Source organism: Macrotis lagotis, chromosome 6 (assembly GCF_037893015.1).
Source record: "Macrotis lagotis isolate mMagLag1 chromosome 6, bilby.v1.9.chrom.fasta, whole genome shotgun sequence".
In the NCBI taxonomy this organism is placed as follows: Eukaryota; Metazoa; Chordata; class Mammalia; order Peramelemorphia; family Peramelidae; genus Macrotis; species Macrotis lagotis.
The window spans coordinates 181,368,203-181,392,313 of NC_133663.1; the positions used below are offsets into that span (position 1 = coordinate 181,368,203).

Genomic DNA, 24,111 nt, shown 5'->3' on the forward strand with positions numbered 1-24,111 from the left:
ACTCCAGGGCCAGTGCTCTATCCACTGTGCCACCTAGCTGTCGCCATAAGTCACTGTTTAACAAAAAGTGCTAGGAAAACTGGAAGATAATATGGAAAAGGCTAGGCAAAGATCCACATCTCACACCCTATACTAAAATAAATGGGTTGAAATGTGTACAGGATTTAATCATAAAGAGCAACACTACAGACCAATTAACAGACCAAGAAATACTCTATTTGTCAGATTTATGGAAAGGGGAGAAATTTATGATCTAACAAAAAATAATGTACATTATAAAATACAAGATGGATGATTTTGACTATATTAAAAAGTTTTTGCACTAATAAAACTAATGCAGCCAAGATAAGAAGGAAAACAGAAAGCTAGGAAACAATTTTCACAGCTAGGGGTTCTGATAAAGGTCTCATTTCTAAAAAATATAGAGAATTGAATCAAATTTATATTCCTAATTGATAAATGGTCAAGGATATGAACAAGCAGTTTTCAAATGAAGAAATTAAAGCTTATATATAATTATACAAAGAACACTCCAAATCATTACTGATTAGAGAAATACAAATCTAAACAAATATGAGGTACCACCTCATACCTATCAGATTAGCTAAGATGACTAAAAGGGAAAATGACCAATGTTGGAGAGGTTGTAAATTGGGACATTAATGCCTTGATGAAAAGGATCCAATCATTCTGGAAAGCAGTATGAAATATGCCTAAAGAACAATAAAACTGATGATATTTTGACCCAGCAATATCTTTACTTGGCCTATATACAAAAGAAAAAAAATTGGGAATAGTTCCACATGTTCAAAAATATTCAAAGCAGCTTTATAGAGTAGTGGCAAAGAATTGGAAATTGAAAGTATGGTCGTCAATTGGGGAATGGTTGAATGAGTTGTGGTATATGAGTACTATAAGAAACTACGAGTGGTCAGACTTTAGCAAAATATGGTAAGAATTACAGGAACTGATGCTGAGCAATGGGGAGCTGAACCTAGCTAACATTGTACACATTAGCAACAAGCAACAACATCGTGAATTGATCAACTATAATGGATAAAGCTTCTCTCAGCAGTTTAGAGAGCTAGGACAACCCTGGGAGATCTGTTATGGATAATACCATCCTCATCCAGAAGAAAACAAAAACCAAACAAAAAACTCACAGAATCTGAATGAACAGCTATGTTCACTTTTTTAAAAACTTCTCAAGCTTTTCCTTCCAATTGCATGGTTTTCTTCTTTTTCCCTTAGTTTTAACTCCTCATACACAAAATTACTAATATGCAAATATGTTAAATACAAATGAACATGTACAACCATTACTAGACTGTTCACTGCTGAGGAGAGTGAGGTGCAAAGGGAGGGTGGTGGAAAAATGTGTAACAAATATGCAAGTAGATGAATGTTAAAAAAAACTTTCATAAAATATAATTGGAAAAATAAAAAAACTTAAAAACTGAATTGGCCAAATGGAAAAGAAGGTACAAAAATTAACTGAAGAAAATAATTCCTTAAAAGTTAGAACTGAGCAAATGGAAGCTCACATCAAGAATCAATCTAAAGAATCAAAAGGCAGAAAAAATGTAAAATATTTCATTGGAAAAACAACTGACCAGGAAAGAAGATAATTTATGAGTTATTGGACAAACTCAAAGTCAAGATTAAAAAAAAGAAGAAAAGAAATTATCAAGAAAAACTGCTCTGGGGCGGTTAGGTGGCACAGTGGATAGAGCACCAGCCCTGGAGTCAGGAGTACCTGAGTTCAAATCCAGCCTCAGACACTTAAATAATTACCTAGCTGTGTGGCCTTGGGCAAGCCACTTAACCCCATTTGCCTTGCAAAAACCTAAAAACAAAAACAAAGAAAAACTGCTCTGACCCCAGGACCAAAGGATAAAACAGTAGCTGAAAGAATCCTTTGATCACTCCCTGAAAGATACAGATCCCCAAATGAAAAGGCCCAGGATTATTCTCAGGTCAAGGAGAAAATACTGCATGCTGGGACAGCTAGGTGGAGCAATGGATAGAGCACCAACCCAACCCTGGAGTCAGGAAGATGTGAGTTCAAATTCGGCCTCAGACTCTGGGCAAATCACTTAACCCTGATTGTCATGCATCCAGGGCCATCTTCAGTTGTCCTAATTCATATTTGGCCACTAGACTCAGATGGTTCTGGAGGACAAAGTGAGGCTGGTGACTTAGTGTCCCCCCCACCCCCAATTCAGTGCATATGCTTCATGGCATCACCTCCCTGATGGCATGGTCTTCTTTTGAGAACAAAGGACAAACATCAATCAATGGTAAAGAAATAAATGCAAGTTCCTGAACCTTATTTTGGAGTCCTTACTAAAGGAATCCACATTCTACAAATCTACTCACAAGGATCTATCTGGTTGGATTTTGGCTCACTCAAGATGAATTTGGTACAGGCAACAGAGAGAGGCTTTCTTCATTAAGAACCTAAAGCTTTGATACTGTAATCCAGGGCAATTTGGACCTCAAAATGTTCTGAAGTACCCTTTGACCCAAAAAATTCCAAAGAGATTTTTTTCTTTTAAAAGAGGAAAAATTTCATTTGTACAAAAATATTTATAGTACTCTTTTTGGGGTGGCAAAAAACTGGAAATTGAGGTGATGTCCATCAAGTGGGAAATGGCTGAACAAGTTGTGGTATATAATTATAATGGAATTGCTATTGTTGCTAGTCCTTTGTTCATGAGGAGGACCATGTCATCAGGAAGGTGATGCCATGACTGGCAAGTGAGGATTTAAGTGAAGGAGAATTACTTTCTCCTTCAGAACCATCTGGGCCCAGTGGTCAGATATGAATCAGGACCACTGGGGATGGCCCCAGACAAAGTGGGGAAACCTTGGACTTATTAAAGCCAAGGTCATTCCCAGGTCTCAGCTTGAATGAGGTTGTGGTATATGATTGCAATGGAATACTTCTGAGCTATAAGAAATGATGAGCAAGATGCTCTCAGAAAAACCTGTAAAGACTTACATGAATTGATGCAAAGTGAAATGAGCAGAACCAAGAGAACATTGTACACAATAACAGCAATATTTTACAGTGATCAACTGTAAATGTCTTAGCTATTCTCAGCAATATAATGATCCAAGATAAATCCAAAGGAATTATGATGAAAAATGCTATGCACCTCTAGACAAACTGAATGCAGAGTAAAACACATCTTTTTTGGTCTGTTTTTTTTTCTTTCACAAAATGAAATATGTTTTGGAAATGTCTTACATAACTGCACATATGTAACATAAAAAATTGTCTCATCTCAGGAAAGGAAGGGGAGAGGGAGAGAATTTGGAACTCAAAATTTTAAAAAATCAATGTTAGAAATTGTTTTTACATGCAATTGGAGGGAAAATTTATAATAATTTTTTTTAATGTTCTGAGGAAAGAAAACTCATCTTTGTACATAAGCCTCAGAGCAGCTCCAAATTACATTACTAAATAATGAACTACACTGGTCAGATTCTCTACTGCTCAAGACATCTGAGTCTGGTTTCTTTATGTGCTTGTCCTCATAAAGTTTCACAACTGTATGAGTAGCAGGCAAATGACACAAGAGAACTAGAGACTTCAAGATGAAAACAATTAGGTCATATGCCTCAAGATGAAGAACAAACACAAATGGAAATGTAGATAGTTCAACTGGCTTTTACTGGACTCATCTTTAATTCATTTATTACTGTTTTTCCTTCCTTTTATATATACTTCTTTTTTAAATTAGATTTTTATTGATATCTTTTGTTCTAACATCACATATTTTCCTCTATTCTTTCCCTTCCTCTTTCCAAAGATTGATATTTTGTAACAGAGATTTTTTTTGTTTTTATAAAGGGAGGGGATCAGCAAAACCAATTGACCCAAAAAAATAAAAATCTAATGTTCTATGCAATGTTCCATGCCCATGAACTCACACCTCTCTGAGGGAGGAGGAGGGTCTAAAGGGACAGGGAAGTGTGCAGAAAGAGAAAGGACAAGGGGGGAGGGGGGAGGAGGAAGGTGACTTCTCACATCTCTTCTTTGGTTCTTGATACATTTCTAAGAGGCAACTAGATGGTACAGTGTATGCAGTGCTGGACCTGGAGTCAGGAAGACTGAAGTTCAAAGCTGGTCTCAGATATTTATTAACTGTGTGATCCTTGGCAAGTCATTTATCCTCTGTCTCTCAGGTTCCTCAAATGTATAGTAAGGATCACACTTGCACCTCTCTCCCAGGGCTGCTGTATCAAGTATAAGTTATATCTGTACAGTTTTAGCACAATCTGCCACACAGTAGGAACTTAATCAAAGCTTATTTGCTGCCACCCTCCACCTTCCTAGCATAGCAGCTTTTAGCTGTTCTTTCCAGTTCTTTTCCTGCCTATTGCACATATTTACTTTTCTCAGTGGGCAGGAGGCAGGCACCACATTTCAAATGTCTGCCTTTTGCTTGCTGACTCAGGAACACATTTTTTGTCAAATGAGAAATGTTCAACAAGTGAATGCTTTAGTAAGAAATCAGATTATTGGACTGCCAGACAGAGAATATTGTTCTGATTGAGATTTTAGGAGAGGATGACTTACCTGTCTTCCTGATAGAGAAATTCCAACGGTGTCCAAAAAGCTTTCAATATAGGAGACTATGGCACCATATACAGCAGGACTTCTAGGGCTGTTTGCTTCCTGTTACAAATTATAACTCAGTCTTTAGCTTGCGAAAAGAGAAAATTTTGATTCTATGCCTAAATAAAAAACACACTTCAAGAAAGCTGAAAAACTAAACCCCCCCCTGCCTTTTATGATTAAAAAAAAAAAACACCCTTTCCTAGCAACTCCAAAGATGGAACCATACTTTGTTAAAAAGGCTGTTGTTCATCTAGGATACATTCTTTTGGACTTGGATTCTAAAGAACTGGCAAGCTTTAGAGTGCTTAGTCTGGAACAGGGAAGATTGGAGTTCAAATCTGGCTTCACACACTCACTAGCTAAGTAACCCTGATGAGTCACTTCACCTCTGTTTGCCTCAGTTTCCTGAACTGCAAAATGAGGATAATACTAGTACCTACCTGGCAGGATTGTTGTAATGATCAAATAAGATATTTGTAAAGCTTTTACCACAAAGGAAGCACTTAATAAATGCTTATTTCCTTCTTGCACCCCCTCCTTTCCCAAGACTGAGGATGGCTGGGGCTGGAGAACTCCAATCTTTGACAAATGAGAAACCAGAAAAAAGTGGGATAAAATATTTGCAAAGGACTTTTAGAAGAGGTTTGCTGCCTATCCCCCTCCCAGGGGAATAAGGTCTCAGAACCTGAACAAGGAGTTATAGCCTGCCATATGACAGAAAAGAAGGCAAAAGTAATGAAGATAAAGAATAAAAATAAGACCAAGTTATTCCAATTAGCTTGACAGAAGTCAAGTGAGGATTTACTATCCACTTATATGTTTAAACTGCCCACTTGTCCTTTTTGTCTCAAAGTTTGGAATCCATGTCAGGTTCCAAAAAAAATAGATGGCGAGAATATATGCCATGCAACAGAGTAATTTCCAGGTTTAAGGAGAAAGGAAAAGGGGAGTACAGGGAAGGCTGGCTTTTGGGCTCCATTTCATTTTTGGAAAGTTAGGTTCTAAGATCTAAGTCCTCACAAGAGACAAGGTACTTTTAGTTCATCAGGTAAGGAAAGAAGCTGGCACCTTTTATAGCCCTCTAAGAAAAGATTAGTCTAAAGAGACATAAGAAGAGGGGAAAGGAAGGAAAATGAAATAGAAATGACACAGAGTAAAAAGGGTAAAGTTTGCACTCCACGAAGGAAGAAGAGGTGAAGCTGGTGAAGCAGGGTGGGAAGGAAACTGTAAGACTAAGCAAAGAACTTTTTTTCATGCAAAAAAAAATCTCAATTTCTTTAGGTTGCATCCTATATACACAACAAGTCTTTGTGAATGCCACCAAATTCATTCCCACTATTGCATTGACTTCTCTGATTTATCAATGACTTCAATGGACTCAAAGGTTGGCTTACAATTTTTCTTAATATTTAAAATATTCTCATGTTGGAAGCAAATCTAAGTAGAAATTTCTTTTCTGGTTTGCTGGATTAATTAGAATAATAGAAAGTAGAAATTCCTTCTAGTAAATGCATTCTCTGTTCCCTAATCAAATCTCTATAAAATTAACCTCATTGTAAAAGTTCCCCTTGCACACATATGAAAAGTTTGACCCTTAAGAAAATATTCTTAAAATTGCTGTTAATCTCAAAGAATCAAAGAATTTTGAAGATGAAAGGGACCTTATGAGATTCTAAGTCTCTTATTTTGACAGAAGATGACTCTTAAATGACTTGTCAAGTCATAAACTGAATTAATTTAAGAATCAAAGGCAGCTAGGTGTCGCCAGTTTGCTATTAGAAAGGATTGAATAGCTTGAGATCAAGAGTTCTAAGCTTCGGTACTACTAAAAACAGACTAAGTGTCACACTAAGTCTGGCACCAATATGGTGAATCATTAGGCTGCCTAAGAAAGAATGAACTTGGACCAGCTGAAAAAATGTAGCAGGATAAAGCTTCTGTGCTGATCAGCACAGGGAATCAAGCCTGTGAGTGGCCACCTCATTACCTACTTAGACAACAAGGGAGAGACCCAGTTCTCAACTCTGCCCCATTCCATTCCCACTCCCCCCCAAACACAAAAGTCAAGGGTAGAACCAAGTTTTCAACAACAGATCCAATATTCTTTTCATTATGTTCATCTACTCAAAGGAAAAAACAGATTTCCCTAAACACTGATCCAAAAAAGAGTTACAGGGCTCATGATCTTGGCTTGGGGTTGTTAAAATTCAGGTCTCTCCAAAAAAGTTATCAGGATTCCTTTCTGATTATTCTTTATAAGATAACAATCTGAAATGTCTGTATTAAGCAACAGAATTGTGGACAGCTGCCATTTTCTGAATTTCTATATCCTAATGGGTTACCTTAGTAACAGCCTTAAGCTGTCTGTTGCCATGGTGAATGAGGTCCATAATTGCATCAACAGCCCTGGGAGTGTCAAAGTCATCTGCAAATGCAGCCTTGATCGCTACTTTGGTGCTAGTTAGTCTTTGAGGAGAAAAAAGTATTAGGAGAGACAAGAAGGCATCAAAGTAGTAGATTAGTCATCTATTCCAATCAGAAACTTTTAAGATTAACAAAAAACAACCATCATTTCCTTAATCATAGAGAGACAGTATGTAATTTCTACAGTTAAGGAGCTCATGCTACTCTTAAAAATGTACTTTCTCTAGCAAAATATTCTTCCCCAAGTAGAATATTGTAGTGATTTGGGATTTTTCTGATTCCACTGTCCATGATTAGCAGCCTTCAAGTCTCTTTATCTATCTTCCTAACTTGCTGTATGTTGTCTTTTTATCTTTTCTTCCCCACTTTAGGCCCATGAAAACATGGTTTAGATCTCCCCACTCTTTAGATTTTCTTAAATCTTGTCTGAATTGTATCATATTTTATCTGTGCATGTATATGTATGTGTCAAATATCTCCAAGACTATTCAGAGCAAAATAAACGCTTGGGCAACAATTATGACAGATTAAGATACTGAGACTTGGAAAAGTGACTTGTCTCAAATCAGAAAGCATTTAAATGGAAGAGGAGCTAGGACCAAAAACCTGATCTTCTGATCCCAGGAGTTTTCTGCATTTCTCTATCCACCAACAACAGAAGTGTTGAAGATCCATTCAAAAGGATTAGATATTACAAATGAAAAACTTTTAAATGACAAGGACCATAGCTATTAAATTTGCTTTTATACCCCTCTGTGTAAGTGCATAAGTATTTTCCTAAGTGGTGTTTAAAAAACAATTATAAATTTAGCAATTATGAAAAAGTAATCAAATAATGGTATAATCATCCCATCTTCATAAAAATATGAAAAGCAAAAGAGAAGAGAATTTGAATTCATAGGAAAAATTATTGTGCTTACTACCCCAAATCTCAAAACCTAAAAGTACTTTGGATAGCAATCACAAAAATAGATTTGTAGAAAAAGCACTGGAGTAAGAATCAAGAAATTTGATGTAATCTAATTCTGCTACTAGCTAGTTGTAACTACAACAAATGACTTAACCATATAAAATCTCACAGAAGTGATCAGAGAGCTACCATGAAACTTTATATAACAGCAATGACAAAACATCAGACATTTTTTGTTCGAAGACCTTAACACAGTGACTGATATAAATGCTTATTCCTTTTCTTTTCCTTCCCCTTAGTCTACTCTCAGAGTTGTTGCGAAGCTCAAATGTGAAGCTAAGCAGGCATTAGCTATGATTATCACCATCATGAGAGTTATCATGTTTGCTCTAGACTAAGTAGCTCTGAGCCTTCACCACTCCTCAGATGCAGAGTCCAGCCTTTGCACTCTCCTGGTTGTGCTGCTGAGGTCATGCTCAAATTTGTCAGAATTATTCCAAAAGCAAAATCCCCAATATTTTTAGACAGAGACAATTTGGCCAATGCTGAATATGGATTGACTACTACTTCCTTTTATTGCTTCTCTCTACAGTTTTTCTTATTAAAGTAGTCTGAGATTCTGTTAACTTTTGTGACTTCCACAAAAGCACTAAATTACCCAGAGTACTTCATCATCCTTAACCATGAAGCTGATGTTTTTTGAACTGAGACTTGTTAATATTTAGCCTAATAGTATAATCTAGGAAGATCCTTTTGGATCCTCACTTATTTTCCCCTTTCTTGAATGCATAAATCAAATCTCAATCAAATCCAGGAGGGATTTTTTGGGAAACTTCAATTGAAACATTAAATGGACATCTTACCTTTCCCAGAGTAGGTCCTCCCTGATGGGATCACACATCAGCTGTCCTTTCATATAAGCATTAGCATCATCTACGAAAGAAGCTATTCCAAGGAGGTGGTGTTTGGCTTCATGCATGTTGTCATCACTATAGTCTATTGCTAAGAAAGCAGACATTTCCATTTAGCTTGTGGGGCCAAAATCAGTGCATCATAAAAGCAACATGGTAAATATATATATGTAAAATTCATTCAGGGAAGCATCATGAGGAAGAAGGTCAATGGACCAGGAGGAAGAAGGATTGGATTAGATTCTTGGCTTAGTCTCCTATTTGTGTGACTTTGGACTAGTCTACTTAACTTCTCTGAGAAGCAGTTTATTCATCTTCATAATTAGAATGACATCCATCTTATACATTGTTTTGTTTACTATACAGTATCAAACACATATATTTAAAAAGACAGGTTTCCCACTGAAATTTTCTCAGGAAATTGTTGTCAGCTCTAATAAATTATAATCCTTTAGAAATCAAGCAGAACTGTTACTCATAGTTCTCCAAATGTATATAAGGGGGTGTAGGTGGCCCTAATAATGGCATAACTGTCCTCCTTGAGAGACACATCGCTATCCAAAGGAAATCATTCAGAAAGACCATTAATTGAACAGATCAACCTGTCAACCATAGCTCCACTGACAAATGGGCACAAGAGCCAACTATAAGAATGGAAAGTCCAGAGAAGTATGATCAATGACTACATTAAATAGTAGATTCTTTAAGAATTTTAGAGAAGGGGTAGTGGAGTCAGATCTATAAACGAGGCACAACATTTAATAGAACATTGAACAAAAAAGTATGCTTGAGAAAATTCTTACAAAAGTAAAATTTAACCAAGTAATTCCATCTTGACATTAGAAATGACCTGATGGTGGCATAGATTAGAATATAATAAATCACAACAGCAACAACAGAGTCAAAAAACAAACATCTAAACCAGCCTGCAATTCAACAAAAATCTTCTACACTTATTCCAGCAGGAGTTTATTTCCCCTTTCCCTTCTCCTACATCTTACACCCCAATCCTTGGAAAGATGTTCAGATAAAAGAGCAGTAGAGAATACATAAGAGGAATGATGAAGGGAAAACATTGATCCCTCCATACTGAGGTCCACCCATCGAACTTCAGGATAAGATTGCCACACATTAAAACTTTTGTTCTTGTCATTAGAAAAAACAAAAAAAACTTTAAAAATAATATGTAAGGAGAAAAAAGGGGCAGTTACTTCCTGGAGTCAGGAGGATGTGTTCAAATATAGTCTCAGACACTTAATAATTACCTAATGTGATAAGTCACTTAACCCCACTGCCTTAAATAAAATTTTAAAAAATAATATGTAGATTTTATTTTACCCTTTAAAATACCAACAAGCTAGAGGACTAGAAATCCATAGCTTTAAGCAAAATACTTTTTTTAACAGTTTACATGTGGAAATACTCCCTTTTACAGTGTTTATTGAATTTGGAATAATTTTTAAAATTTTAATATGAAAGAAGGCTGACAAGTTCGCTATTATTTTATTAATTTATTTTCCAAATTTTCTCCAATACTACTTAGAATACTACATAGACATTGTCTCCAACTTCCTTTTTAAACAAATCTTTAGCTGTATTGAATGCAGTTGGTGGTGATTCTTAAATACATAGAGAGCTGGACCTAGAGTCAAGATGACCTGAGCTCCAATTAGGCCTGATATACTCTTTGATTCTTGGGCAAATTACTAACCTATTTCATCTCAGTTTCCTTATCTGTAACAAGGATTAGTAATAGTCCCTACCCTTTGAGGGTTGTTGTGAGGATCAAACCAGATGCTATTTGAAAAATGTTTTAGCACACTGCTTGTTTCTTTCCTTCTCACCCGTAAGAAGCCAAAAACTTGAAAATGGGAAAAAAAACTGGATAAAGTTCTTTTTTTTTTTAGATTTTTTTTTTTTGAAGGCAATGGGGTTAAGTGGCTTGCCCAAGGCCACACGGCTAGGTCATTATTAAGTGTCTGAGGTCCGATTTGAACCCAGGTACTCCAGACTCCTGGGCCGGTGCTCTATCCACTGCGCCACCTAGCTGCCCCATAAAGTTCTAAAGATAAATCTGAAAACTCAATTATATATTGAGTTACATTATAAGCTGGACAACAAAACTCTAGAATGAGGATCTTTCTCTAGACAGTTTGTGAAAGGGCCTCAAAGACTAATAAAACTCATCCTGGCTAAATGATTAAAAACTTGAAAGAAATATCAAAAGAAGAAAATGGATTCTTCTCTTTTCTCCACCTTAATTCCCTTAAAAGAAAAAGCTTTAGGGGTGGCTAGGTGATGCAGTGGATAGAAGCACTGGCCCTGGAGTCAGGAGTACCTGGGTTCAAATCCGACCTCAGACACTTAATAATGACCTAGCCGTGTGGCCTTGGGCAAGCCACTTAACTCCATTGCCTTGCAAAAAACAAAACAAAACAAAACCCTGTTCAAACATGAAATTTCAAGAAAGAAATTTCTCTCAAGAGCCTAGAAAGAACCTTATTGATTTCTGAGGTGGAGCCAAGATGGTGGCATGAAGCTAACATGCTTCTGGAGGTTTTCCCTACCAAAGATAAATGAAGCCTCTGCACAGACTCAACCTACAGATCCCATCAAGAAAAAAAAAAAGATGATTCTGACAAAGGACTCATTTCTAAAATATACAGAGAACTGAGTCACATTTTTAAAACAAAAAGCTATTCCCCAATGGACAAATGGTCAAAGGATATGCAAAGGCAATTTACAGATGAGGAGATCAAAGCAATCCATAGCCATATGAAAAAATGCTCTAAATCATTAATTTATTAGAGAAATGCAAATTAAAGCTTCTCTGAGGTACCACCTCACACCTCTCAGATTGGCCAGTATGACCCGGAAGGATAATGACCATTGTTGGAAGGGATGTGGGGAATCTGGGACACTGTTATACTGTTGGTGGAGCTGTGAACTCATCCAACCCTTCTGGAGAGCTATTTGAAAGTATGCCCAAAGGGCAAGAAAAATGTGCATACCCTTTGACCCAGCAATACCACTACTGGGTCTATACCCTGAAGAGATGAGGAAAAAGGGTAAAAACATTACTTGTACAAAAATATTTATAGCGGCCCTGTTTGTGGTGGCAAAGAATTGGAAATCCAGTAAATGTCCTTCAATTGGGGAATGGCTTAGCAAACTGTGGTATATGTATGTCATGGAATACTATTGTTCTATTAGAAACCAGGAGGGATGGGAATTCAGGGAAACCTGGAGGGATTTGCATGAACTGATGCTGAGTGAGATGAGCAGAACCAGAAAAACACTGTATACCCTAACAGCAACATGGGAGTGATGTTCAACCTTGAAGGACTTGCTCATTCCATCAGCGCAACAATTGGGAACAATTTTGGGCTGTCTGCAAAGGAGAGTACCATCTGTATCCAGATAAGGAGCTGTGGAGTTTGAACAAAGTACAAGGACTATTCCCTTTAATTTAGAAAAAAACAGATATTTTATTGTCTGATCTTGTTACCTCTGAGAATTCTGTTCTCTTTAAGGATATGATTTCTCTCTCATCACACCCAATTTGGATCAAGGTACAACATGGAAACAAAGTAAAGACTGACAGAGTGCTATCTGTGGGGTGGGGGTGGGGGGGAGGGAAGCAAGATTGGGGGAAAATTGTAAAACTCAAATAATATCTTTAATAAAAATAAATTTAAAAAAAAGAAAAAGAGAGGATCCAAAGAAGTTTTCAGCAATAGACATCCTGGAGGATCTTCTGTGAAGGTCTGTCTCTTTGGAGGAAAAAGGGAAGTAAAGCCCAGGAGGCTAGAAAGCAGGGAAAGCCAGTGGGAAGCTCTTAGCCACAGTATAATTCAGGTCCCAACAACTTGAAAACAGCATTAGGTCCTGGCAGCTAGATAGCAAGCCATCAGGGAGGGTACCAACCCCAAACAAAGTGTGAACCCTAGGAACACTGGGGCAAAAGACAGGACTGAGTTGGGAACAAACTACTGCAGAGGCAGAACCTGAATATAAAGGAGGAAATAAACCTATAAGCCCACATCTAGGTCAATGACAAGCCAGGGATCTGACCCCAGCCCCAGTAAAAAAAAGCTTGGATCTATACTCCCCACACTCCAGGAGCAGAGCTAAAACAGTAAGGATGAGCAAAAAAGTTGAAAGAGCACTCACTATAGAAAACTACTTTGCAGATAAAGATAATAACAATGACATATCAGAAGAAGAAATCAGTGAAAAATTACTCACAGGGAAAAAGTCTTAAAAGAATCTTTGAATTGTACTCAAATCCAAAAGCTCATAGAAGAGCTTAAAAAAGAATTTAAAATCCAAGGAAGAAGGGAAGAAAAATGGAAAAAAGAAATGAGTCATGCAGGAAAATTATGAAAAACTGACCAAAGAAATCAACTCCAGTGGTAAAGATAACCAACTGGAAAAGGAAACACAAAAGTTAACTGAAGAAAATAAAATCTTAAAAATTAGAATTGAATAAATAGAAACAATGAATTTACGAGACTACAAGATTCTATCAGACAAAATAAAAAGGCTAAAAAAACTGAAGAAAATGTAAAGTACACCTTTCAGAAAAAACAAACAACCTGGAAAATAGATCCAGGAGAGATAATTTAAGAATCTTCAGACCACCAGAAAGCCTAGATCAAACATAACAAAACAAAACACCTGGAAAACATCATACAGGAAATTATCAGGGGAAACTGTCCAAATCTGCTAGAACAAGAAGTCAATATAGCCACTGAAAGAATACACAGAACTCCTCCAGAAAGACACTCCAGGATTAAAAACTGCAAAGGCTATTATAACCAAATTCTAGAACTCTCAAATAAAGGAAACAATTTAAATACAAAGGAAATACAATCAGACTCACACAGGACTTAACCACTGAAGGACAGGAGAACTTGGAATACCATATATGAGAGGGCAAAGGACCTGAGATTACAACCAAGAATTTACTACGCTGCCAAATCCAGCATAAAATGTCAGGGGGGAAAGTGGATGTTCATTAAAGTAGAGGACTTCTAAAATTTCCTGACAAAAAAAAATAACTGAACAAAGAATTCAATCGCCAAATACACAACTGGAGATGCATAAAAAAGTAAATGAAAAGGGGAAGGGCAAAACACAACAAATCTTAGTCAAAACCATCAAACTGCATACAATCTTAAAAAGGGAAGATATAATACTTATAACTCTTGAGAATTGTACTTCTCTTAGGATAATCAAAGGGTCAAATATAACTGAAGAGATTGGACTTAGAGGATATGGGGTATGGTCTCTTCATTAAAGAGGTTCAATCTGAAAAAAAAAGTTTCTTTCAAACTTGAACAGAATTCTGGCACAGGCTTTCAGAAATTCATTTACAAACATTTCTAAAACCTTTCCCCAAAATACTTCTTTTCAACTCTTTAATAGTGAGAGACAAACATTGCTTGAGTGTCTATCAGAAAGTTAAAAAACTTAAAAGCACTCAGGGCCTTGTAGCTAATAAAGCAGCTAAGAGAAGGTGAACAGCTGAGAAAAAAAAAATCTTAGCAATAATGTTCTCTGATAATGGTTTCATTTCCAAGATATATAGAAACTGACTCAAATTTCTAATAATAAGATCCATTTCCCCAACTGAGAAATGATCAAAAAGATATATAAACTGGCAGTTTTCAAAAGGAAGAAATCCAAGCTATCAAGATCCATAAAAAAAAAAATACTCTAAGTCTAGACTAATAACTAAAGATACCACCTCATATCCTTCAGATTTAGAACACAGAAAAATAAAAGGGAAAATGATGAAATCTGAAAGGGTACTTTAATAAACTGTGGTAAAACTGTGAACTGATTTAACCCTTCTGGAAGGTAATTTGGAACTATATCCCCAAAATATACTTTGACCAAATGATACCATTATTAGGCCTATACTCCAAAGATACCAAAGAAAGAATAATAAAAATGTCCAAAACTATTTTTAAATTTATTTTTACAGCAGTTCTTTACGTTGTGATGAAGCAAGAGTCTTCATCAATTAAAGAACAGTTGAACAAGTTATGATATGTAATGGAACATCATGCCACCATAAAAAAATGGAATGGTTTCAGAGGCCTGCAGACTTGTTTGAACTGAAGCAGGGTGAAGAGAGCAGGAGAATCAGAACAATTTATACAATAACAATAATGCTGTGAAGACAAAAAACTTAAGACTTAAGAACCCTGATCAACGAAAAGAGTCATTTTCAAAAGACTGGTGATAAATACTACTCACCTCCTGACAGAGAGGTGAAAAACTCAAGATGCAGAATAAAACACACATTTTAACATAGCCAGACCTAAAGATTTTTTTTTGTTTGACAATGTATTATTTCTTTTTCTGTTTGCTTTTGCAAGGCAGTGGGGTTAAGTGACTTGCCCAAGGTCACACAACTAGATAATTACTAAATGTCTGAAGCCGGATTTGAACTCAGGTCCTTCTAACTCCAGGGCTGGTGCTCTATCCACTGTGCCACCTAGTTTCTCTTGTCTTTTCTTTGAAATACTAAGACAAGGGGCACCTTACTGCCCTGACAACATATTATTTGTCACTAGAATTTTGTTCTTTTTCCTCCAATGGGACTTATGAGAGATGAGAAAAATAGATACTTGTAAACTGAATTTTTTTTCTTTTTAATATTTTCAGTCACTTACTTTTCTAGCCATTCACTCTCAGAACTTTTTTTTTTTTTAGATTTTTTGCAGGGCAATGGGGTCAAGTGGCTTGCCCAAGGCCATGCAGCTAGGTAATTATTATTAAGTGTCTGAGGCCGAATTTGAACTCAGGTACTTCTGACTCCAAGGCCGGTACTCTATCCATTGTGCCACCTAGCCACCCCTCAGAACAACTTTTGAATCATGGAAAAAGATGATGTACACTATGGTTCTTGGACCCCAGGCCCCTTATAAGCTGACAAGCCCCTACACTTTCAATCCAAATCATAGCCCTAGCCACTGGCACATTCTTCACCTGATCTTAAAGGTCCTTCTTACAGAAGAAGTGAATAAAACTTCCCAAGTTCTCTGTTGGAAGGGTTGGTTCCTACCATTAGATATTCTCCAGCATGGATGAGATACCTTTTTACAATGTCTCCATGCTCTATCCATGCCTGATATTCTCCAAATGCTTCTTCACCAAGACAGAAAGCACCTATCCCGCAAGGGTCTACAATAAGGGATGTTCACCTTACTCTTGACAGCCAGCTTCTTCAACAAGCCTACCAAGATACAAGTTAATCTGTGCCTGAGTCAGAGAACTTCTAAGGTTAAGAGTATCACCACTGCTGCCTCTAACAGTAGTGCCAGAGCTTGTATGGCTTCTGCAACTGCTGCTTCCCAGGAAATATTCAGGCACTTTTAAAAAACTAAGGCTGTAGTTTTCCTCTCTCTTACAGTCTTTTACATAGTTACATTGTCTGAAATAACTAACTGCCGAGACTTCAACTTCTTCTGTACCTTATTTCTGCTATAAAAGAAAATGGATATTTGCTCTTCTAGACAAATTAAGAGTAATCAGGAAGCAAAAAAAAATCAGTCTGTTGTTATTGTTATATTATGATAAAAAACAAAAAAACTTCTTGATTAAACTTCACCAAAAAAGAAGTTTGGGAGATTCTAAAAGGTGGGGGGCAAAAGATAAGCCCCAACTAATTCTAGTTAATGTTGGAATTTACCATGGTGGGAAATGAAAAAAGAAGAGATGCTCAATGACCTTTTAGAGAAATATCCATTATGGCTTAAGACTATGGGCAGAAATAGTAGAAATCAAATCAATTTAAAATAAACCCCAAGTTCAAAGGCTCAGTTAACTTATACAATAAAGGTTATAGAAACCTTAAAAGAACAAAGTTAATATGCATGATATAACTCCTCTGCCCCCTTTCCTCCCCCAAACCAACCCTGAGTATTTGGGCCTCTCTAAGATATATAAAGCTCTGTGGTGGATATTATCTCTTCCTATCCTTCTCTGGACTCTTATTTTTTAACAGCAGGATGTACTTTATCTAATCACTGTCATATCTCTACCTGTTACAACAGCATTGGGAAATAGAACATTCCTGAGTTCAAGCTTCCTCTGTATAAGTAACCAATGAAACAATCATCAAGCAATGACGTGCTGAAAAAGCTGCTGCCTACCCTCCAAGCTACCTGGCATGGAGGACAACCCTTGAAAGCTGAGTGTGCCAAGTCCAAGGGACAGCATATCTTCATACCTTAACAGCCTCCCTCCTCTTGCTCTGCCCAAATCACTTTCCCTTTATTGTCTTCTTCAGTAAGATGAAAAGCTTAGATCTGATCTCTGGGCATCAGTCCTTCTACTTTATGATTGGACTCTCAAACTTGATCCCATCTCCAACTCAGTCAACCACAACAGTTTTCAAATTAGGCGTAGACAGGAAAGAAGATGGGCAAGCAGGCACATATCTGGAAGCTTCTCTTTATTGCCTGACATGGGCGATTCATATTAGGCCTTAAGCCTTCCTACATATGGGTTAAAATTTAAACACAATAATGGTCTCTTACTGGTCTGATTCTTTAGTGAAACCTCATTTAAATTCTCCCACTGGTCAGTGGTAAAATAAAAATAGTTCATCAAAATGCAACCCCAACTGCCAAAAACTTATTTATAGAAAATAGCAAATGAAAATTCAAAATAATTATTAACTAAGGAAGATTTGATTAAACAAAAAACATCTGAAATAAATGGTATTTCTTTTTTTTTTGAAATTTACAATTAAAATTTGACATTTTGAAAGTGTATTGGAGCAAGAAATGTCAAAGAGCATTCCTTTAGCAGAAGATGGTAAAACTAATCTCCAGTAGGGCCAGAGAATATTCATTCCCAGGTGAAGAGAATACAAAAAAGACCAGGATCCAAAATTAATCTAACAGATATTTTCTGTAGATTGGGTTAATAGTGCATTCCAAACAACTTACAGGAAATTGGAGTGTTTGAAATTAGACAAAAATTACTGGATGGTAGAATCTAGATGAATTGTCATCATCATCAACAATAACAAAAACCTCAAGAGCTACCTACTGGATTTCCAAAGCTCTATTTGAATACAGAAAGACACATTTGTAAATATACATAGATGGATTAGTATGGATTCATGCACTCATCCAATAATATTTAACTGAAAAAGAACAAAGAGACTAAGATACCTCACCTGCTGCCTGTGGAGTATTCTTTATGTAGGGAAAAATTTCCTCTATAATTTTCACTTTCAACCTTTTAAGAAACAGGAAATTCTTTCAAAATTTATCTGAATGCTATAGAATGCTAGTCTACATACTCAAGGATAAAACACTATAGAATATAGGCTCCTTGCTGACAGGGTTTAACCCCTAATTAATATTTAATAAAAGATTGTTGAATTGAAATGAAGTGTATCTATTCCAAATAGATTTCTAAATAGGTTCTAAGTCATGTCTACTTTGAATGAGAGTAGTGACTATACAAAGGTCCTTCAAGTTTGTAAGGAAACTCAAACTGAAGTTGTATCCCAAGAGCTATTTCATTTTTTGTTGGAAAACTTGAAATTAAGTCCTCAGAAAATGCACTCAAGACAGTGGGCTTAGTAGATTTCATATCAATATTCTTTAACCCCTTTTACATATAAGACAAAACATTGCTCCAATTCCAGTAGGAAATATATTTCTAAATTGTTTTATTCAATTTTCTATCCACTTTCTATTGCTTGAAACCTCTGGTGACCAATAGCACATACCTGGACAGGTTCAGAGATATAATCTAGATACTCTCACTGGAGCCAAGTTGGAAGCAAAAGACAAATTTGGCGCAAGTGAAATCTTGGAGAAGAATGGAGGAAATGTTCTATGTACTATTCCATTAATTTACTGCTGAAATGGGCATAAGAATGACAATAAGATTGTCAATCATACACAGTCACTGGGAGAAAAAGAGTATGAGAAACTGAGCAATGGCAGTGAGCTATAGTATGAAGTTCTCCATATGTTAATCTTCATATATGCCCAAATAAGTTTCTTGAAGGGGAAACACTAAGGTTTTCTTCTAAGCACGTTACTATTAAATAAATTTTCTACTTGACTATTTACTTGAATATCAGAAAGATCTCCCTCCATTCTCTTTCTAAGCTTTATCAGAAACTCCTTAGTAAGGCAAATAAATTAGACTTATATAAATCCCACAAAGTGATCACCTGCTTTGTTTGATGGGCTAGGCAGTAGGGTATTTGATCAAGTAGCACAGTCTGGGTGTTTATTTGCAAAGCTTATTTTAAAAGCTTTTTACAGTCTGAAATGTCTATGACCTAAAATACCTTGACTATAGTGGAGACTGTCATGTCAAAGATCTCTTTTGTCACAGAGATCCCTCATTAACATTATGCTTTCCTACACTAGCTTTCCTTATTTTTCTCATTTTCAATTAGTGCTTTATTAAAGTTAATTTTTGGATGACCAAGAAGAAAAAAACGAATAAAAGATGAGGGGTAAAACTACCAATACAAAGCCTTCCTTCCTGAAAGCCTTCTACAGGTGGGACAGGAATTTTCTGGGGGTGCAATCATTTTGCCACTATTGTCCAATGACTACTCCCACTATTGGATCCTACATTGGGCTTTATGTGCATGTACAAAGCCTGATTAATGTACTAAGGATCTGAATGTGCTAATGAAAACAACAAGCTGCTGCTCTTTCTTGTTTGCTTCTCAAGGAGTAGACAAGACCCACAGAGAAACTTCTCTAACATTGTTTTGAAAAGAAGTGACTCGGGGCAGCTAGGTGGCAGTGGATAAAGCACCGGCCCTGGAGTCAGGAGTACCTGGGTTCAAATCCAGTCTCAAACACTTAATAATTACCTAGCTGTGTGGCCTTGGGCAAGCCACTTAACCCCATTTGCCTTGCAAAAAAAAACTAAAAAAAAAAGTGACTCTTTTTTTCTAAATTGTGTTTTCAAATGTTCTGAGCTAATAAAAGCTTGGTCCCCTTAAGAAAGGACCAGCTCACATCACTAACAGTGTGGTTATAAAACTACCATGGACCATTCTTAAGGGAAAAGGAAGAGGAGTGCCATAAAAGCTGACTACCAGATTGACCTTTTTCTGGTTAATCAGACACAGTTACAGGGAAACGTGGAATGTGAAAATGAAGTACAAAATGCCATGTTTTCTTCTACTTGATCTAGCAGTCTGGAGGTTGGGGGAGAAAAGAGAAGGCAAGATAAATGAGGAAAAACACGCGAGACACACCATGAAAAGGAAATTAAGGTGCTCAAAGGAGGAAAACTGTCCTGGGTAGGAGTCATGAGACCTGGATAATCATCTTGTCACTAGCTGTGTCTGATTTGGACAAATCATTTAACTTCCATGCTTCTGTTTCCTCATTTGTGAAATTAGGTGATGGGTCTAGATTACTTTTGAGATCTCTAGAAATTAATGTTTGTTATTTTAATAATAATAAAAAAGTTTTTTTCTAAATAAAAGCTTAATTGAGCTAGATAATGTGCCTAGGAAAAGCCTGTACAGTTGGCTGCCAAAGCCACTCTTGTAGGTAACTACCCTAATTACTGTCACAACAATTAGAAAGAAATATTCAAGTCTCTATAGGCCTAACCTTGAAAATGCAAAACTCCTAAGTGACATCTATCCTCACAAATTCTTATTAGGGGAGGGTGAAGCAGGCATTAGTTTTTCAAAACATATTAGTTCCAGTACAACCATTTTTCTTTGTCTTCCATGTTACAGAACTCTAAAGACCAAAGGAAAGCATGTTGAAAATTCCTACTGACCTTGGGATTCATTGTAGGGGAGAAAATCTGACACCTAGACTCCTCTGATCTGACTCAGGGAATGGCATTATATTACTCTAATGTTCAATAACCTCCTAAATCCATTCATTTCTAAGATTTAAAATGTGCATATATGATGAAAAAGTCACCTAACAGAAATTGTCCCTAAAGCTATAGACAGTACTATATATATACATATATATTTACTTTCAATACTGCTTTATCCCCTACAAGTATAAAAGACCAGGAGACTAATTAATGCCCTGCTTCTATAGAAAGAAACAAGTTCCACAAAATTATCCTTTTAGAGATCTGAAAATTGAAGTCAAAGGTCCTAAGTTTAACTTGCTCTATGTACTAAACAAAACTATGGCAGACTGAAACTGGAAGGCTTTCATCCAGACTTTTTTGCTTCTTTCCAGTAATTATCTACTCCTGAGGAAGTTAATGCGTGTGAAATCACAATAGAGTTGTTAATAATGGTGAACAATTTTCATACTGCTTTAAACTGATAGGTCTATGACACACAGATTAATTAGCACAGCAGAGATCTATACAAAAGATACCTGTGGTCATCATTCTTATCTTTTATGAAATTTTACTCAGAATTTCTCTTCACAGAAAGCAATAGGCTTGCATCCATGAGAATCTCATTATTTTTATATGCCATTTAGAAGAGTTCAGAGCATTTAGAAATTCCTCACCAGCAAATAAACTAAGACTCAGAAGTTGCAGAAATAATTCGAATTTCTGAAACTGTAATCAGTCAGAAAGCTTTTATGGAAACTAAACTGCCAAACTGCTTACACAACAAAGTTCACAAAAAGGTTACACATTGACACAAATTAGCCAAATAATTTGTCTCTACTACCTCTTCCCTTTCTTCCTTTAAAACTGAGAAACGCTCTCAGGCTGAATGACTTCATTAACATTTTGTCTTTTCTTTTTAAAACTAATGAAGGATACTTTCTATGTGCTCCTGACATGTAATATAGCAACACCAGCAGCATGAATCAGAGCCTATGTTCTGTCAAGGGATATATTCTCATCTCTGATTTCTGAGTAGGTGAAATTTCTTTCTTCACTAAGATGTAATTCATTCATTTAGGGTAGCTACTTTCTTCTCTTAAGGAGTCTGGAACTTGATAGGAGGTAAAAAAGAAAGTTCTAAGCAAAAAAAGCTTTCATAAGAAGGGTTAAGCACAAAGAATCATTACAGATTTAAAAATTTTCATTAGTATATAGCTTAAACTTGAAAACTTGATTTTAGCAACTAGTATTCCACCTATACCTAAACATAAACCTTCCTAAATAGTGCTTTTTATTTTAAGGAGTGGGGCAAAAAAATCCTTCAAGTGCTTACACCCCTTTTTAAATTAATCAATTTAGAGCAATTTCTATTCTCTCAAAATATTGACAAATTTATTTTCTTAGATAATCATGAAAATCATCCCAATTGCCAAATAAACACAAAGTTTAGATGGCTGGGAAAAATTTTCACAAAACCATAAACCAAGGAACTTAACAATGTTTTATTTTTCCTTCTGGGTAGTTAATCCAATCTATGATTCTCCATTCTTTTATATCAAGACCACATTGTGATGTATAAGTGTGTATTACACACATATAGATTACTATGCATTCACATGTATTGTCCATATGAAAATATATAAACCCTGGAGCAGAGAAAATAAAGAATTAACATAGCCAAAAATGTTGATATTTTCATGAGGGTTCTGGGAGGCCTAAGTTCTGAATAAGTAGCAGACACTTTGGCATGAATCTATATATCTGTTCAATGTAGGGTCTGCTTTCAAATATAGAAGATACTGCAATTATTCATTCAAGCAATGCCTCTAATTCAAAGGCTACATCTCATCTACTCTTAAAAAAAAGGTTCCCCTCCCCCACATCATTATTTCATGACAAGCTAGTCTATTAAACTATCCAGCATTTCACATCCATAATGCATCATTTGAAATTGTGCTGTCATAGCTTTTTTTCTCCTCACTATATTAATGTCTAATTCAGTTGGCCAAAGAAATACTGATGTTATCAAATGCTATACTTTTTTATATTCAATGTCTAGAATATGATCCTTCCCTGGCTTCTCCTGTTGAATTCTTGCCCATTCTTTAAAAATCACCTCCTTCACTTCATGTAGTCTTTCTTGATTCTCCCAGTCAGGTATACTCTGCCTGCCCTGACCTCTGAGTCTCATAACAATTTGTTTTGCAATTCTCTGATGTATTTTGAAATCTGAGATAAAAGTAGCTGACATAATTTTAAAATGAAGCTCTAAAAGAGGTTAAGAAAGAAAATGAAATACTGAAAATAAATAGTTTTCTTACCTGACCTATAATTGCTAAGCATGCAGAACATCCGGAAAACGTCTGGAGAAAACTTCTTTAGAAAATCCTAAAAAATTTTTTAAAGGAAGTACAATTATTACAATTTCCATCTATAAATAATTTTTACATTAACTCAGAGATTGTGCAGCACAGTAGATTAAGTATTGGAATTAGGAGTTTAAGACCTGGGTTTGAATTCTATCTTAAACATTACTAAATCACCCATGAGAAAAGTCACTCAACTTCCCAAGACTCAACATTTTTATCTATAAAAAGTTATTAAAATAACACAGCCTAACTCACAGAGTTGTTCCCAAATGAAATCATATGTACAAAGTACTTTGTAAACCTTAAGTCAATGTATTGTTATTACTATAAATGTATATTAACTCACATCAAGAAATATTTTTGGAGATGTTCCTGCCCAAATCTAAGCATTATAAACATCTTTTCTGATTAAAACCCTTTAAATTTTATCAACACACTAATAACATAGATATGAAAAATGATATGGCAAACATATGTAATTATATAAAAAGGATGTACTAAACTATTAATTTAACTCTCTAACCTATAGCTCCCAATGCTAAATATACATTCAAACATGATCAAAGACCAAAAAAGGTACAATATATTAAAAATATGTTGTAGAAAAAACTGGAAACAAAGAATGGCTGGAAAATGTGTTGTATAAATGTGATGGACCGTAACTATGTCAGAAAAAAAATTGGGAATTTAGTTTGCATGTGAAAAGAATTAGAGAGGAAGTGATATGGAGTTGAACAAGCAGAATTAAGAGAACAAGATACTTAATGACTATAATAATGGAGATGAAAAAAACTAAAATAAAATAAAACACTTAGCAATTGTAATGACTAATCTGAAATCTGGAGAACCTTCCCCTTTGAAGTAAACAGACACACTATAGGGTCAGCAGTTTCATAAAGGAACCTGATTATAGACTGATCTCAAGGACCAGCCTGGTTAAATGGCTACTTGAGCTTCTAGTCAGGTACCTATTTTAAAGCATCAATATTCTCTTGGAAGTTCAAATGGCAGCCCACGTGCAATTTATAAAAC

At 35.9% G+C, this 24,111-nt stretch overlaps 1 protein-coding gene across 2 annotated transcripts in view; it reads right to left on the reverse strand.

Moving 5' to 3' along the window:
- Nucleotides 1-24,111, reverse strand: part of CARS2 (cysteinyl-tRNA synthetase 2, mitochondrial) — an 82,646-nt gene that overhangs the window by 9,854 nt on the left and 48,681 nt on the right. For both annotated transcript variants that reach the window (XM_074192036.1, XM_074192034.1), the window contains 4 exons: nucleotides 23,032-23,098; nucleotides 8,828-8,966; nucleotides 6,973-7,096; nucleotides 4,589-4,687 (listed from right to left, as the gene is read on the reverse strand). In XM_074192036.1, the coding sequence (XP_074048137.1) occupies nucleotides 4,589-4,687; nucleotides 6,973-7,096; nucleotides 8,828-8,966; nucleotides 23,032-23,098 (429 nt within the window). The remainder of the gene's footprint in view (nucleotides 1-4,588; nucleotides 4,688-6,972; nucleotides 7,097-8,827; nucleotides 8,967-23,031; nucleotides 23,099-24,111) is intronic.